At 42.5% G+C, this 15287-nt stretch overlaps 1 protein-coding gene across 1 annotated transcript; it reads left to right on the top strand.

The window, feature by feature from the left end:
* The first annotated feature begins 513 nt into the window (after positions 1-513).
* Positions 514-3313, top strand: FGFBP1 (fibroblast growth factor binding protein 1). Its single transcript, XM_007449814.1, has 2 exons — positions 514-580; positions 2223-3313. Exon 2 carries the CDS (start codon positions 2243-2245, stop codon positions 2954-2956), a length of 714 nt encoding a protein of 237 aa, XP_007449876.1. The 5' UTR covers positions 514-580; positions 2223-2242; the 3' UTR covers positions 2957-3313.
* Positions 3314-15287: the final 11974 nt, after the last annotated feature.

The following is a 15287-nucleotide window of genomic DNA, read 5'->3' as shown; positions in this document are numbered from 1 at the left end:
AAGAAGAGATCAGACAGTGGGGCCCAGGAGTCCAGGCTTTAAACTCTAGGCTCTGCATCCCCCTAGTCCTGTGAACTTGGACCAGCCCTGAATATCTCCAAGCTCTAATATTCCATCTGTAAAATGGGATGAATTATATGTTACCATATCATGGAGGGGCTGTGATAAGAATTAAGGGAAAGCTTTGAGTAAAATGAACCTATTGTTTATAACCTCCCCCACAGATTTTGCTGTTGGGATTCTCATCCCTTCATGGAGGGTCTTTGCAAGGCTGAGCTGTACTCAACTGGCTGCCAGGGGAAAGGAAAAGGGCTTGGAAGAACCAGGCCTAATGCCATGCCCATAACCTGCCTCCCACAGGATTACACCAACAACTTACCCTGCAGGAACTGGCTCTCTCTGAAGGGGTGTGGCTGGGAGGAGTGTGAATAAAGTTACACAAGTATATGAGCTGTAAAAACCCTGCTGCCTGGGCTCTTATATAAAGGACTTTCACTGCCTCACTGTGGATGAGACAGCAGTAAGCCTTCAAGCTCCTTCTCACATCTGGATCGTACTGGACCTGCAAACTCAGAACAAGGTAAGAGCCTGGCTTTCTTAAGAGTTTCATTACCTGTCCCCCTTCCAGCTCCCATGAGGACCTCAGGTTCCTGGGGTCTGGATCCCCTCATGGACACGTGGGGACTGAGTCCCAATGCCGTGAGGAATGATTGGGTCTTTATCGAATATCCCTAGCTCCCATCCCAACTTCATTTCGGAAGCTCACAGTTTGTGACTGTCTCCCCTTTATCAGTCCTAAAGAGAGGCCATATGCCCAGGGTAGAATGAGATCAGACCTAGACCAGCCTCTTTTTAAACAAAATTCTGTATTCTTTTCAAATGGAGCACTGATAACATGAGTTATCATCAAAAACTAAGCCAAACCAAATGAGTTGTTCATAATTGCTTTATTATTTCTTGCCAATATTTTCTGAAAGGCAGAGTAAGGTGAAGGCAAGAGGTATGCAATGAGGGAGGGGTGACATAAAGGACCAGAGAGAGAAGTTCTGGCTGCCTGTCCCAGCTTTGTCACTTGCCCGCTATGGGACCTTGAGCAATTTATTTACCAGTCTGAACCTTAACTGTCGCATCTGTTACCTGGTGGTGATGGATTATTACCTACCAGGAAGGGCTCTTGTGCTAATTAACAAGGTGAGAATGAAATACAGGTCAAGTGCTCTGGCACATAGTTGGTGTCAAATAGAAATTCTAATTCTCTTCTTTGAAATGTGGTTTTTGTTACTCGCTGACAAAATCTATGCAGTTTAGTGTAGCAGTTAAGGTCATCCTATTTATTAAATGATTTATTTTTAAAAACATTGATTGAGGACTTTCTCTATGCCAAGCACAGTGCCTCAACAGTCTAAATGCTCTGATAGAAATTCACCTCTATTCCCCTGGTTCACTTTGCCCAGTCAGTTCGGATGACCTACCCCTCCTTCATGCCTTTCCTTAGGCTCTTACTGAATCCCAGATACCCCTCCTCACAAACCCACCCATCTCAGAATGTCCAAGCCTCATGCGTGTTTAACCTTGGGTCAAGCATCACCTTTCATGTCACTTACCATGTCCTTTCTCATTGTGTGGTCATCTGAGTCCGTGTAGGACAGTGAGATAGAAATTCAGTCCACTGCAGCTGGAAGAGAGTTGACAATTATCTCATCCAGCATCTTGATATCCAGATAAAGGAGCTGAGACCCAGAGGGGGAGAGTGACTTGCCCAAGATCAAGTTGGGGACACAGTTGGGACAGACTCCTGATCAATGCTCTTTAGATTCCCCAAAGAGTTGCCTCTAAGTTTTTAAGATGTAGACTTTCTTATTCACCTTGATAAATTCAACATCTAGTCTAGTGCACGGCCAGTAGTAGGTGCCCCACGAATGCTTACTGACTGGTGAATGAAGGAGTGAGGAGTAACTGAGTGGATGAGGGAGTGAGAGATAATGAGGTTCAGAGGGTGGGGAAGAATGAATGAAGAGTAGGAAGTTTCTGACATTCAAGACTCAAGTCAAGCAGGCATGCGAATACACAGGCTGCTTGTCTACTAAGTCCAGGAAATAGAAGGTTCCTTGATCCCACTCCAAAGCAGGCAGCCATGTGTCAGGCTGGAGGGAGGGTCATCTCGCAGCCTAGTACTGCTGGACTGCTGCCCAGCACTGACTCACCTGCCTTTTGTCAGACAGGTTATCACCAAGTTGAAGCCATGAGGATCCACAGCCTCGCCCTGCTCTCCTTCCTCCTTCTGGCTGCTCCGATGCTCTTGGTGGAGGCCAAAAAGGAAGGGAGGAATGGACAGGGCAGCAAAGTCAGCACAGATAAACTGCATACTCTAGGCGCGCCCCAGACTGAACCAAGCAGCCAGCCACCCAAGCGCCTGACCAAAGGCAAGTTCGTCACCCAAGACCATGCCGACTGCAAATGGGTGGTGACCAAGCAGGAGGAGGGCATTGCCCTGAAGGTCGCGTGTACCCGCCAGGACAACGAGTTTTCCTGTTTCTTCACTGGCAATCCAACCTCATGCCTAGAATCAGACAAAAAGAATGCCTACTGGAAACAAATTGGCCGGAATCTGCGTTCGCAGAAGGTCATCTGTGGTGATGCCAAGAGCATCCTGAAGACCAGGGTGTGCAGAAAGAAGTTTCCAGAATCCAATCTCAAGCTGGTTAACTCCACTCTGATTAGGATCAAGAAACCCAGCCAGGAGTTAACGGAGCCCTCTCCCAAGGAGCAGAGCAAGGTCAAAGTGACCACCCCCATCAGCCCAGCAAAGACCCAGACCATGAACACCAAAGATCCTGAGTGTGTGGAAGATCCAGACTTGGTAAACCAGAGGAAGATGGCCCTGGAATACTGTGGGGAGTCCTGGAGCTCTTTCTGCAAATTCTTCATGTCCATGGTACAGGGCAGTTCATGCTAATGAGGTCAAAAGAGAACAGAATCCATTAGGAGGTGTCACGTCAAAGCCCTTCCATATGCTGTAAAGATCTCCCAGTTCCCTGTAAGATGAACATTTGCGCTGCAGGGGTGCAATGGATTATTTAAACAGATTTTATAATTTTTGTTTCTGTATTTTGGAATTTGTTTTATATTCATTTCCTTACATGTGATTTTAAGAGGCTGTGGACCTCTCTATGTTTCCATGGCCCACAAAGCTATGTTTCTATGAGCAGTGAGGACCAGTCTTTGAGCTGAATGAGTCAGAGTGCTGATTTCAGTGCAATGCTCTTTCTGCCCAATTACCAAATGTAATAAAGCTCTGTGCGTTTTTCAGGAATATGTTCAACCATTGTTTGGTTTCTCTATGTTGGTTCCAATGAACTCATAAACTGGTCCTCATATACCAGTAGAAAAAAATCCTGTTCACCACTCATCTCAAATCATCCCATAAGGTGGCCCATTCCTGAATCCCTATCTTCATACTTTCATGCTTTGGTCTGTGGTATTTGATACTTACTGAACTGATTTCAAGTGGGACACCTGGAGCATAATGTGATGAAGACACCTGTCAGGGGCTCACAGACGGTAAGAGGGGAGGCAGGATTTGAACCCAGGCTAGAGGAACACCCTCCACTGATTCAAGTCCGGGCTTCCCAGGACCACTCGCCATATGTGGGACTCCTGACCTCGGGGAGCTCATTTCAGGCCTGGGGGAGATGGGTCTAGATAAGTACAGTGCCCTGAGATGAAGACTCCAACACAAGGGGGAAAGGCAGGGCAGAAAACCAGAGAGAAGAGGCAGAAACTTCTGGAAGATCTCAGGTTGAGCTTCACAGAAGAGGTGATACTGGGGTTGGAATTTGGAGAGAGTATCTTTAGGTAGGAAATGGGCAGAATGGAGGCACATTAGGCAGATGACAGAGGTATGAAAGCAAAGAGATGAGAAAAATCCTAAAAGATGGGAAAGGCCACATGGGTAGAAGGTGGTGGGATGCAGGGGTGATATTGCTGTTAGTCATTTACATGTTAGTCTGAAAGATCTCAAGGGGTTTGAATTCAAGACCTGGGGAGAGAGGAGGATGTAGCCCCAGTGTCGTGTCACAATTCCACAAAGAACAAAAAGTGAGGAACAGAAGTTGGTAAAAGTACTGTTCTCTGGAGTCTTTATAGAGTTGATGTCAGGGAGGAATGGCAGATGGAGTGGAAGAGGGGCCTCCTACACTCACCATCCTACCAGGACCTACATGGAGGGTTGTCAATGACCACCCAGAGTGTGACAGCCTCAGAGTATCATCCTCAACATCATCAACACTAATAGTTCTCTCTCACTCGCTATGCACCAGGCACTGTGCTAAGCACTTTCCATGGAGTATGAGTGCATTCATTCACTCACTCATTCACCCAGCACATAATTCATTGTACATCAACTGTGCCAGCCCCTGTCCTAGGGGCTGGAGAGACAGTAGTGCACCAGGGATGAACACTCTGCCTCCATGGAGCTACCAGTGGGGAAAGAGACCAAAAACTCACAAATATACAAGTGACAGAGAGGAAAAGTCAAGGAGGAGAAAGGGGTGAAAGCGATGGATGGTCACCAGCCTTAGATGAGATGGTCAAGGGAGGCCTCCCGGTGGAGGTGACTTTTGAGGTCAGACCCAAATGCAGTGAGGAATCAAGCCAGGTGACTATGTGGAGTAAGAATGTTCTAAACAGTCAGTGCAAATGTTCTGAAATTAATTAATGAGCTATGAGCTCCTACTATGTACCAGGTATGGTTCTAGGGGATGAAAATAACAGCAAACAAAAAAATTTCTATGTTAGTGGTGCTTATATTCCAATGACTGGATTCTGCTTGGCGTGTTCAGAAACATCAAAGATGGCAGTGTCATTGCAGGGCAGGACCCAGGACCTGACCTGTGAACCTGACTCCCACTCTCAAGAGAACTGAACCAACACCCCAGACCCTCCCTAAGCTCCCTCCAGCCACACCACAGGAAGGACATTTCTCTTGAAGGTCTACACAGATTGTCAACCCTGTGGCCACTGCTCCCTCATTCACACATCTCAATTCTACTCACACATCTCCTGAGATAGGAAAAGACGGTTAAACAGTTCCAGGGGTCATTAAATAATAACTCTGGTCTGGTCTGTGTGACATAAACATTGGAGAACCAATTAGACCAGACCGAAAGCCATCTTATATTCCATTCCAGGCCCTGAAGTTGATGGTTCTTCTGGTTCACTCCTGGCCTTTGGCCACTGGCAGAGCTGGGAGGAGGTCTGTCCAACGTGGTGGAGTCAGCTGGACCTGGGCTAGAGGTTTGCCTCTGACATCTCCCAACTAAGGTTTCTGAGCCAATTATTTAACCCTCTGGGATCCAATAAGTTCATCTCAACAGTGAGAATCATTTGGATGAAGATAACATTGCTGGAAAAAGGAAGAAGAAAGAAAGAAAAAAGGAGGGAAGGAAGGGAGAAAGGAAGGGCAACAACAGGGAGCAGAATAATAATAATAAAAGTCTATTGATAGTATTATTGGATTGCTTAAACCAAAGCAATCCAGAAGCTGCTCTATCTTCAGACTTTGCAATTACCCAGGTTAATGAATCACCTTACCGTTAAACTTTTCTTAACGGGGATAATGAAATCAGTTTTAGAGCTGTTGTAAGATGTTCATTGGTCAATAAATCTAGAGCACCCAGTGCCCCATGGCTTACACAATGGGTATTCTACACATCTGACCGTCTAAAGTCCATGGCACAAGAATGGCTTGTGGATGTAGCTCAGAACTTCCTTATGTAAATTCTTCAAAGTGGAAGTTTTCTTTTTTCTAACACAATAAGCAAAGGGTAGCAACCATTATTTATCAGTTGTATGTGACTGTGGCTTTACCCCATTCTCTCTCTCTTTTTTTTTTAGAGATATCTTAATTTATTAATGATAATTGAAAAATACAATAAAAACACATTGTAACAAGGAAATACCCCAGAAAAAATTTTAAATCAAAGATAGAAGAAGAAAAGAGAGAGTATATAAGAAAATAAGAAGATCAGTCTAGAACCTTGCTACTCAAGGTGTTGTCCCAGACCGGAAGTATTGACATCTCTTGGTACCTTGTCAGATATAAAGATTCTCAGGCCCCATTCCAGATCTATTAAGTTGAAATCTGCATTTTAATAAGATCCCCAGGTGATTGGGTGCACACTAAATTTGGAGAAATTTATAAGACCCAATACATTAGTTAGAATGCTCTTGGTTTCAAGTACGAGAAAACCGTTTCAAAGCAGCTTTAAATATAAGGATAGTTTGTGGGTTTTTTTAACATCTTTATTGGAGTATAATTGCTTTACAATGGTGTGTTAGTTTCTGCTTTATAACAAAGTGAATCAGCTATACATATACATATATCCCCGTATCTCCTCCCTCTTGCATCTCCCTCCCACCCTCCCTGTCCCACCCTTCTAGGTGGTCACAAAGCACCAACCTGATCTCCCTGTGCTATATGTCTGCTTCCCACTAACTGTCTATTTTACATTTGGCAGTGTATATATGTCCATGCCACTCTCTCACTTTGTCCCAGCTTACTCTTCCTGCTTCCCATGTCCTCAAGCCCATTCTCTACATCTGCGTCTTTATTCCTGTCCTGCCCCTAGGTTCTTCATAACCTTCTTTTTTTTTTTTTTTTTTAAGATTCCATATATATGTGTTAGCATACGGTATTTATTTTTCTTTTTCTGACTTACTTCACTCTGTATGACAGTCTCTAGGTCCATCCACCACACTACAAACAACTCAATTTCATTTCTTTTTACGGCTGAGTAATATTCCATTGTATATATGTGCCACATCTTCTTTACCCATTCATCTGTCGATGGACACTTAGGTTGCTTCCATGTCCTGGCTATTGTAAACAGTGCTGCAATGAACATTGTGGTACATGACTATTTTTGAATTATGGTTTTCTCAGGGTATATGCCCAGTAGTGGGATTGCTGGGTCATATGATAGTTCTATTTTAAATTTTTTAAGGAACCTCTATACTGTTCTCCATAGTGGCTGTATCAATTTACATTCCCACCAACAGTGCAACAGGGTTCCCCTTTCTCCACACCCTCTCCAGCATTTATTGTTCGTAGATTTTTTGATGATGACTATTCTGACAGTTGTGAGGTGATATCTCATTGTAGTTTTGATTTGCATTTCTCTAATGATTAGTGATGATGAGCAACCTTTCATGTGTTTGTTGGAAATCTGTATGTCTTCTTCAGAGAAATGTCTATTTAGATCTTCTGCCCATTTTTGGATTGGGTTGTTTGCTTTTTTGATATTGAGCTGCATGTGTTGCGCATAAATTTTGGAGATTAATCCTTTGTCAGTTGCTTCATTTGCAAATATTTTCTCCCATTCTGAGGGTTGTCTTTTCATCTTGTTTATGGTTTCCTTGGATGTTCAAAAGCTTTTAAGTTTAATTAGGTCCCATTTGTTTACTTTTGTTTTTATTTCCATTTCTCTAGGAGGTGGGTCAAAGAGGATCTTGCTGTGATTTATGTCCTAGAGTTCTGCCTATGTTTTTCTCTAAGAGTTTTATAGTGTCTGCCCTTACATTTAGGTGTTTAATCCATTTTGAGTTTATTTTTGTGTATGGTGTTAGGGAGTGGTCTAATTTCATTCTTTTAAATGTAGCTGTCCAGCTTTCCCAGCACCACTTATTGAAGAGGCTGTCTTTTCTCCATTGTATATCCTTGCCTCCTTTATCAAAAATAAGGTGACCATAGGTGCATGGGTTTGTCTCTGCATTTTCTATCCTGTTCCATTGATCTATATTTCTGTTTTTGTGCCAGTACCATACTGTCTTGATTACTGTAGATTTGTAGTATAGTCTGAAGTCCGGGAGCCTGATTCCTCCAGCTCTGTTTCTCTTTCTCAAGATTGCTTTGGCTATTTGGGATCTTTTGTGTTTCCATACAAATTGTGAAATTTTTTGTTTTAGTTTTGTGAAAAATGCCATTGGTAGTTTGATAGGGATTGCATTGGCCTTTATTATGTTGAGGTAAGTTCTCTCTATGCCTACATTCTGCAGGGTTTTTATCATAAATGGGTGTTGAATTTTGTCGAAAGCTTTCTCTGCATCTATTGAGTTGATCATATGTTTTTTCTCCTTCAGTTTGTTAATATGGTGTATCACGTTGATTGACATGCGTATATTGAAGAATTCTTGCATTCCGGGAATAAACCCATTTGATCATGGTGTATGATCCTTTTAATGTGCTGTTGCATCCTGTTTGCTAGTATTTTGTTGAGGATTTTTGCATCTATATTCATGAGTGATATTGGCCTATAGTTTTCTTTCTTTGTGACATCTTTGTCTGGTTTTGGTATCAGGGTGATGGTGGCCTTGCAGAATGAGTTTGGGAGTGTTCCTCCCTCTGCTATATTTTGGAAGAGTTTGAGAGGGATAGGAGTTAGCTCTTCTTTAAATGTTTGTTAGAATTCACATGTGAAGCCATCTGATACTGGGCTTTTGTTTGCTGGAAGATTTTAAATCACAGTCTCAATTTCAGTGCTTGTGATTGATCTGGTTATATTTTCTATTTCTTCCTGGTTCAGTCTCAGAAGGTTGTGCTTTTCTAAGAATTTGTCCATTTCTTCCAGGTTGTCCATTTTATTGGCATAGAGTTGCTTGTAGTAATCTCTCATGATCCTTTGTATTTCTGCAGTGTCAGTTGTTGCTTCTCCTTTTTCATTTCTAATTCTGTTGATCTGAGTCTTCTCCCTTTTTTTCTTGATGAGTCTGGCTAATGGTTTATCTATTTTGTTTATCTTCTCAAAGAACCAGCTTTTAGTTTTATTGATCTTTGCTATTGTTTCCTTCATTTCTTTTTCATTTATTTCTGCTCTGATCTTTCTGATTTCTTTCCTTGAGCTAACTTTGGGGGTTTTTTGTTCTTCTTTCTCTAATTGCTTTCGGTGTAAGGTTAGGTTTTTTATTTGAGATGTTTCCTGTTTCTTGAGGTAGGATTGTATTGCTATAAACTTCCCTCTTAGAACTGCTCTTGCTGCATCCCATAGGTTTTGGGTTGTTATGTTTTCATTGTCATTTGTTTCTAGGTATTTTTTTACTTCCTCTTTGATTTCTTCAGTGATCTCTTGGTTATTAAGTATTGTATTGTTTAGCCTCCACGTGTTTGTATTTCTTACAGATTTTTTCCTGTAATTCATATCTAGTGTCATAGCATTGTGGTCAGACAAGATACTTGATATGATTTCAATTTTCTTAAATTTAGCAAGGCTTGATTGATGACCCAAGATACGATCTATCTGGAGAATGTTCCAGAGCACTTGAGAAGAAAGTGTATTCTGTTTGTTTTGGATGGAATGTCCTACAAATATCAATTAAGTCCATCTTGTTTAATGTATCATTTAAAGCTTGTGTTTCCTTATTTATTTTCATTTTGGATGATCTGTCCACTGGTGAAAGCAGGGTGTTAAAGTCCCCTACTATGACTGTGTTTCTGTCAATTTCCCCTTTTATGGCTGTTAGCATTTGCCTTATGTATTGAGGTACTCCTATGTTGGGTGCATAAATATTTATAATTGTTATATCTTCTTCTTGGATTGATCCCTTGATCATTATGTCATGTCCTTCTTTGTCTCTTGTAATTGTCTTTATTTTAAAGTCTGTTTTGTCTGATGTGAGATTGCTACTCCAGCTTTCTTTTGATTTCCATTTGTATGGAATATCTTTTTCCATTCCCTCACTTTCAGTCTGTATGTGTCCCTAGGTCTGAAGTGGGTCTCTTGTAGACAACATATATAAGGGTCTTTTTTTTGTATCCATTCAGCCAGTCTATGTCTTTTGGTGGGAGCATTTAATCCCTTTACAGTTAAGGTTATTATTGTTATGTATGTTTTTATTACCATTTTCTTAATTGTTTGGGGTTTGTTATTGAAGGTCTTTTCCTTCATTTGTGTTTCCTGCCTAGACAAGTTCCTTTAGCATTTTGTTTTAAAGATGGTTTGGTGGTACTGAATTCTCTTAGCTTTTGCTTGTCTGTAAAGGTTTTAATTTCTCCTTCGAATCTGAATGAGATCCTTGCTGGGTAGAGTAATCTTGATTGTAGGTTTTTTCCTTTCATCACTTTGAATATGCCTTACCACTCCCTTCTGGCTTGCAGAGTTTCTGCTGAAAGTTCAGCTGTTAACCTTATGGGGATTCCCTTGTACGTTATTTGTTGTTTTTCCCTTGCGGCTTTTAATATTTTTTCTTTGTATTTAATTTTTGGTAGTTTTATTAATATGTGTCTTGGCATGTTTTCCTTGGATTTGTTCTGTATGGGACTCTCTGCACATCCTGGAATTGACTGACTATTTCCTTTCCCATATTAGGGAAGTTTTCAACTATAATATCTTCCAACATTTTCTCAGTCCCTTTCTTTTTCTCTTCTTCTTCTTGGACTCCTATAATTCGAATGTTGGTGCGTTTAATGTTGTCCCAGAGGTCTCTGAGACTGTCCTCAATTCTTTTCATTCTTTTTTCTTTATTCTGCTCTGCAGTAGTTACTTCCACTATTTTATCTTCCAGGTCACTTATCCGTTCTTCTGCCTCAGTTATTCTGCTATTGATTCCTTCTAGAGAATTTTAAATTTCATTTATTTTATTGTTCATCATTATTTGTTTGCTTTTTCTTTCTTTTAGGTCCTTGTCAAACGTTTCTTGTATTTTTGCTATTCTATTTCCAAGATTTTGGATCGTCTTTACTATCATTACTCTGAATTCTTTTTCAGGTAGACTGCCTATTTCCACTTCATTTGTTTGATCTGGTGGGTTTTACCTTGCTCCTTCATCTGCTGTGTTTTTCTCTGTCTTCTTATTTTGCTTAACTTACTGTGTTTGGGGTCTCCTTTTCACAAGCTGCAGGTTCATAGTTCCCGTTGTTTTTGGTGTCTGCCCCCAGTGGCTGTGGTTGGTTCAGTGGGTTGTGTAGGGTTCCTGGTGGAGGGCACTGGTGCCTGTGTTCTGGTGGATGAGGCTGGATCTTGTCTTTCTGGTGGGTGGGACCACGTCCGGTAGTGTGTTTTGTGGTGTCTGTGACCTTATTATGATTTTAGGTAGCCTCTCTGCTAATGGGTGGGTTTGTGTTTCTCTCTTGCTAGTTGCTTGGCATAGGGTGTCCAGCACTGTAGCTTGCTGGTTGTTGAGTGGAGCTGGGTTTTTGCGTTGAGATGGAGATCTCTGGGAAATCTTTCACCGTTTGATTTTACATTGAACTGGGAGGTCTCTGGTGGACCAATGTCCTGAACTCGGCTCTCCCACCTCAGAGGCACAGGCCTGACACCTGGCTGGAGCCCTAAGACCCTGTCAGCCACACAGCTTTTGGGAAGTCTGAGGTCTTCTGCCAGCATTCAGTAGTTGTTCTGTAGGAGTTGTTCCACGTGTAGATGTATTTCTGATGTATTTGTGGAGAGGAAGGTGATCTCCACCTCTTACTCCTCTGCCATCTTGAAGGTCTCCCTGCCTCGTTCTCTTTTTTACTCCCAAACAACTAACCCGTAGGTGTTTTATCCTCATTTTCTAGATGAGGAAACTGAGGCTCAGAGAAGCTGAACCACTTGCCAGGGTCACAGAGCCTGGGAGAGGCTGAGCCTAGGGAGAAGGCAGGTCTGGAGGCTCCCAAGCCCTTTCTGCCTCTGCAGCTCAGGATTTCTTCACTGGGTGAGAGAAGAGGGACATTTGTGGTCTTTAGATGTGGGCCAAGCCATAAAGCAGGATGAGCAGGATGCATCTGCCCCTTCCATGTGTACAGCCCTCCTATGTACTTACAAAGAGAAAGTTCCAGAAGCTCAAGCTTCCATTCATGCACAGTCTTTCATCATAGTCACATCCTGGGGGGATGTTTTTAAAACACAATAAAAAATTAAAAAAGACAACACAAACTTTACACAAGCTTTTATCCAACTTGGCACTCTGTATTTTCTCTCTGAGGGCTTTCTGCATATGAAGTGAAGGAGCCAGAATGTGTGTGGTGTGTGTGTGTGTGTGTGTGTGTGCGGTGTGTGTGTGTGTGTGTGTGTGGTGTCCCTATAGGAATTATTTCCTCGGTAACAAACCACAGGAAGCTCTCAGGTGGGTAAGAGGTGCTGAGTGGTGGAAATTCTGCATCCCCTAAAGCTGCTCAGTGATGGGAATGTCTTGTATTCCTTATGAAACTACATCTCAGCAGAAAAAAAGAAACAGGGCCTCTTCCCTCCATTGGCTCTGGCTCTGTGTTGTGATAACTCACAACAAAACCAATGTCGACTTGAACCTCTGGAATCCAGTACACCTCACCTGGCATCCTACCCAGCCACCTCTTTCCCCAGCCTCCCTTCTAAATTGTTTTTGGCAGGACAAGCAAAGGAGGCAAAAGTGTTTGGTGCTGACAGCTCCCAGGCAAATACAAGGCCAGGCATCACTTGCGGGGTTGGTTTTCATAGCACTCCACGTTGAATGCTCACTTTGAAATCTCTCACTCAAAAACATTTCATGAATATGCAAGAAAACACTTATTAGGAACCCTGCTAAGTGAGGGATAAGGATGGGGGAGTGGGGAGAAAATTCTAGGGGAAGGCTGTTTGGGGGCCTGGTGAGTTTGAGGTGGGTTATCCAGGGAGGATTTTCTTCAGGTATTTGGATATGTGGGTAATAACATAGCAAAGATGATTTCTGTCTTGTCTATCACTATAGCCCCAGCCCTTAGGGTACAACCAAGCACATAAGAGATTCTCAAAAAATACTGGCTGAATAAATAAAAGAGGAGAGAAATTATGGCAAGAGCAAAGATTATGGGCTTCAGAGTAAAAAAAAAAAAAAAAACTGGGTTTGAGTTTCTAGTTGTGTGACCTGAGACAAGTTATATTTTCTATCTCAGCCTCAGGTTCTCCATCTATAAAATGGGTCTAAGAAAATCCATCCAATAAGAATTAGAAGTAATTTAATTAAAGTCTAAAGCATGAGGCTCACACAAATGGATCATTAAGATTTTATATCAGTGAATGAATGAATGAATGAGGCCATTAGCTGAGGGAAGAGACAAGAAGACAATTTTCTAAAAAGATTTCACAAGTCTCAAAATATGCCATGCCAAGGGCCTGACAGTCAAATGGACCCTGGCTATTCCTAACTTCCTCCCAAAGACCACACTCTACCTAATGGCCGTTAAGCATCCCACACTCGTAGCCTGAATGGAAGGACTTTCCATGGAGTAGGAGAAAAGTTGAAGACAAAGTTCGTTCTTTAGGGCAAACTTTGTGCCTTTTTTAACAGCCTTCTAGCTCACTTGCCATGGTTCCTCCTCCTCGTCTCCCTCAGTTCTACAGCTAGGGGGCCCTGGAGCTCAGCCCAGCACCTGGTTCCGGGTCATCTCTCCCAGTGTCACTGTCTTATATGTCATCTGCCCACTCATGACTCCCGCATTTATATCTCAGGCCATAGCTGTCCCCTAACCTCCAGCTGCCCTCTCAGCATCTCTGCTTGGATACCCAAAAGGTATCTTAAACATCAAACATCCACGTCCAAATGTGCCGCTGACCTTCCCCCTAGATGCCTGCTCCTCCCATGTTTTTTCCCAACTCAGTTCACGGTAACGCCATCCTTCCAACTGCTCAGGGCAGAACCCTCCAAGAGTCGTATCTGACTCTTCTCACGCTGTACATCCCATTCATCTACAAGTTCTTCCATCTCCACTTTCAGGATACAATCCGGAACATGGCTTTTTGCCACTTAATTACCGCCAGTCTCTCCTACTGGCAGATTACTGCAATTGTGTTCTGACCCATCTCCCTGCTTCTGGTCTTGTCTCCTGCAGTCTATTCCAGTACAGTAGCCAGAAACTCCCCCTAATGTACAAGTAGGACCACCTTGCTTCTCTGCTAAAAGCTCTTCAATGACTCGCCATCTCACTCAGAGTAAATGCCAAAAATACTCATGATGTCTTGCAGAGCCCTGGGTGACCCAGTCCCCTCATTCCATTCTGACCTGAACTCCTATGACATAACCCCTGGGTTACTCTGCTCCAGCCACACTGGCCTTGCTGTCTTTGGAGCTCACCCTGCACTCTCCTGCCCCAGGACCTTTGCACTTGCTCTTCTCTTTACGTGGAGAGCTCCCTTACTTCTTTCATATCCCTACTCAAATATCCCCCTAGTCCCCAATCCTGCTTTATTTTCCCCAAACACTTATCACCACCTGACACAAACTCTACTTACCTGTTGCACTTGCTATTGGCTTATTGTCTGTCTCCCCTTAGAATATAAGCTCCCTGAGAGCTGACTTTGCTTTGGTCACTGCTGTTTCTTTACACCTTTTGTACAAAGACTGGATCTCAATAAAATCTCTCTTTTTAAAAACAGATTTAACATGAGAGTTATTTTAGTGTCAGACAGCGCTCAGCCCCAATTCCTGTTCCAGCAATGTGATTGAGGTTAAATTACTTACACTTAATAAGTCTTAATTTCCTTATCTGGAAAATGGCAATCAAAAAACTCTTCCTTATAAATTAAGTGAATCTAGGAATATAAAGTACTGCGCTCTCTGCTTGGAACATAGTCATTGATCAAAAATACATGAGTTGGGCTTCCCTGGTGGCGCAGTGGTTGAGAGTCCACCTGCCAATGCAGGGGACACAAGTTCGTGCCCCGGTCCGGGAAGATACCACATGCCGCGGAGCGGCTGGGCCCGTGAGCCATGGCCGCTGAGCCTGCGCGTCCAGAGCCTGTGCTCCGCAACGGGAGAGGCCACAACAGTGAGAGGCCTGCGTACCGAAAAATAAATAAATAAATAAAAATAATTGAGCAAATATCGTACACTAACATATATATGTGGAATCTAGAAACATGGTAGAGATGATCTTATTTGCAAAGCAGAAATAGAGACACAGGTGTAGAGAACAAATGTATGGATACCAAGAGGGAAAGGGGTGGGGTGGGAGGAATTGGGAGACTGGGATTGACACATATACATTATTGATACTATGTATAAAATAGACAACTGATGGGAAGATAACTGTAGAGCACAGGGAGGTCTACCTAATGTGCTGTGGTAACCTAAATGGGCGGGAAGTCCAAAAGGGAAGGGATATCTGTATGTGTATGGCTGATTCATTTTGTTGTACAGTGGAGGCTAACACAACATTGTAAAGCAACCATACTCCAATAAAAAGTAATATAAATAAATAAATAAATAAAATAGCAAAAAAAAAAAGTTAGTGTTTCTTGTTTTGCTTTGACTACTATTATTGAACATCATGCTTTCCAAAGCGTGTGATCTCTAGGCTC

This window comes from Lipotes vexillifer, unplaced genomic scaffold (genome assembly GCF_000442215.2).
Source record: "Lipotes vexillifer unplaced genomic scaffold, Lipotes_vexillifer_v1.1 scaffold1067, whole genome shotgun sequence".
In the NCBI taxonomy this organism is placed as follows: Eukaryota; Metazoa; Chordata; class Mammalia; order Artiodactyla; family Lipotidae; genus Lipotes; species Lipotes vexillifer.
The sequence above is the reverse complement of the archived record's forward strand: the minus strand, read 5'-3'. Positions and strand labels throughout refer to the sequence as shown.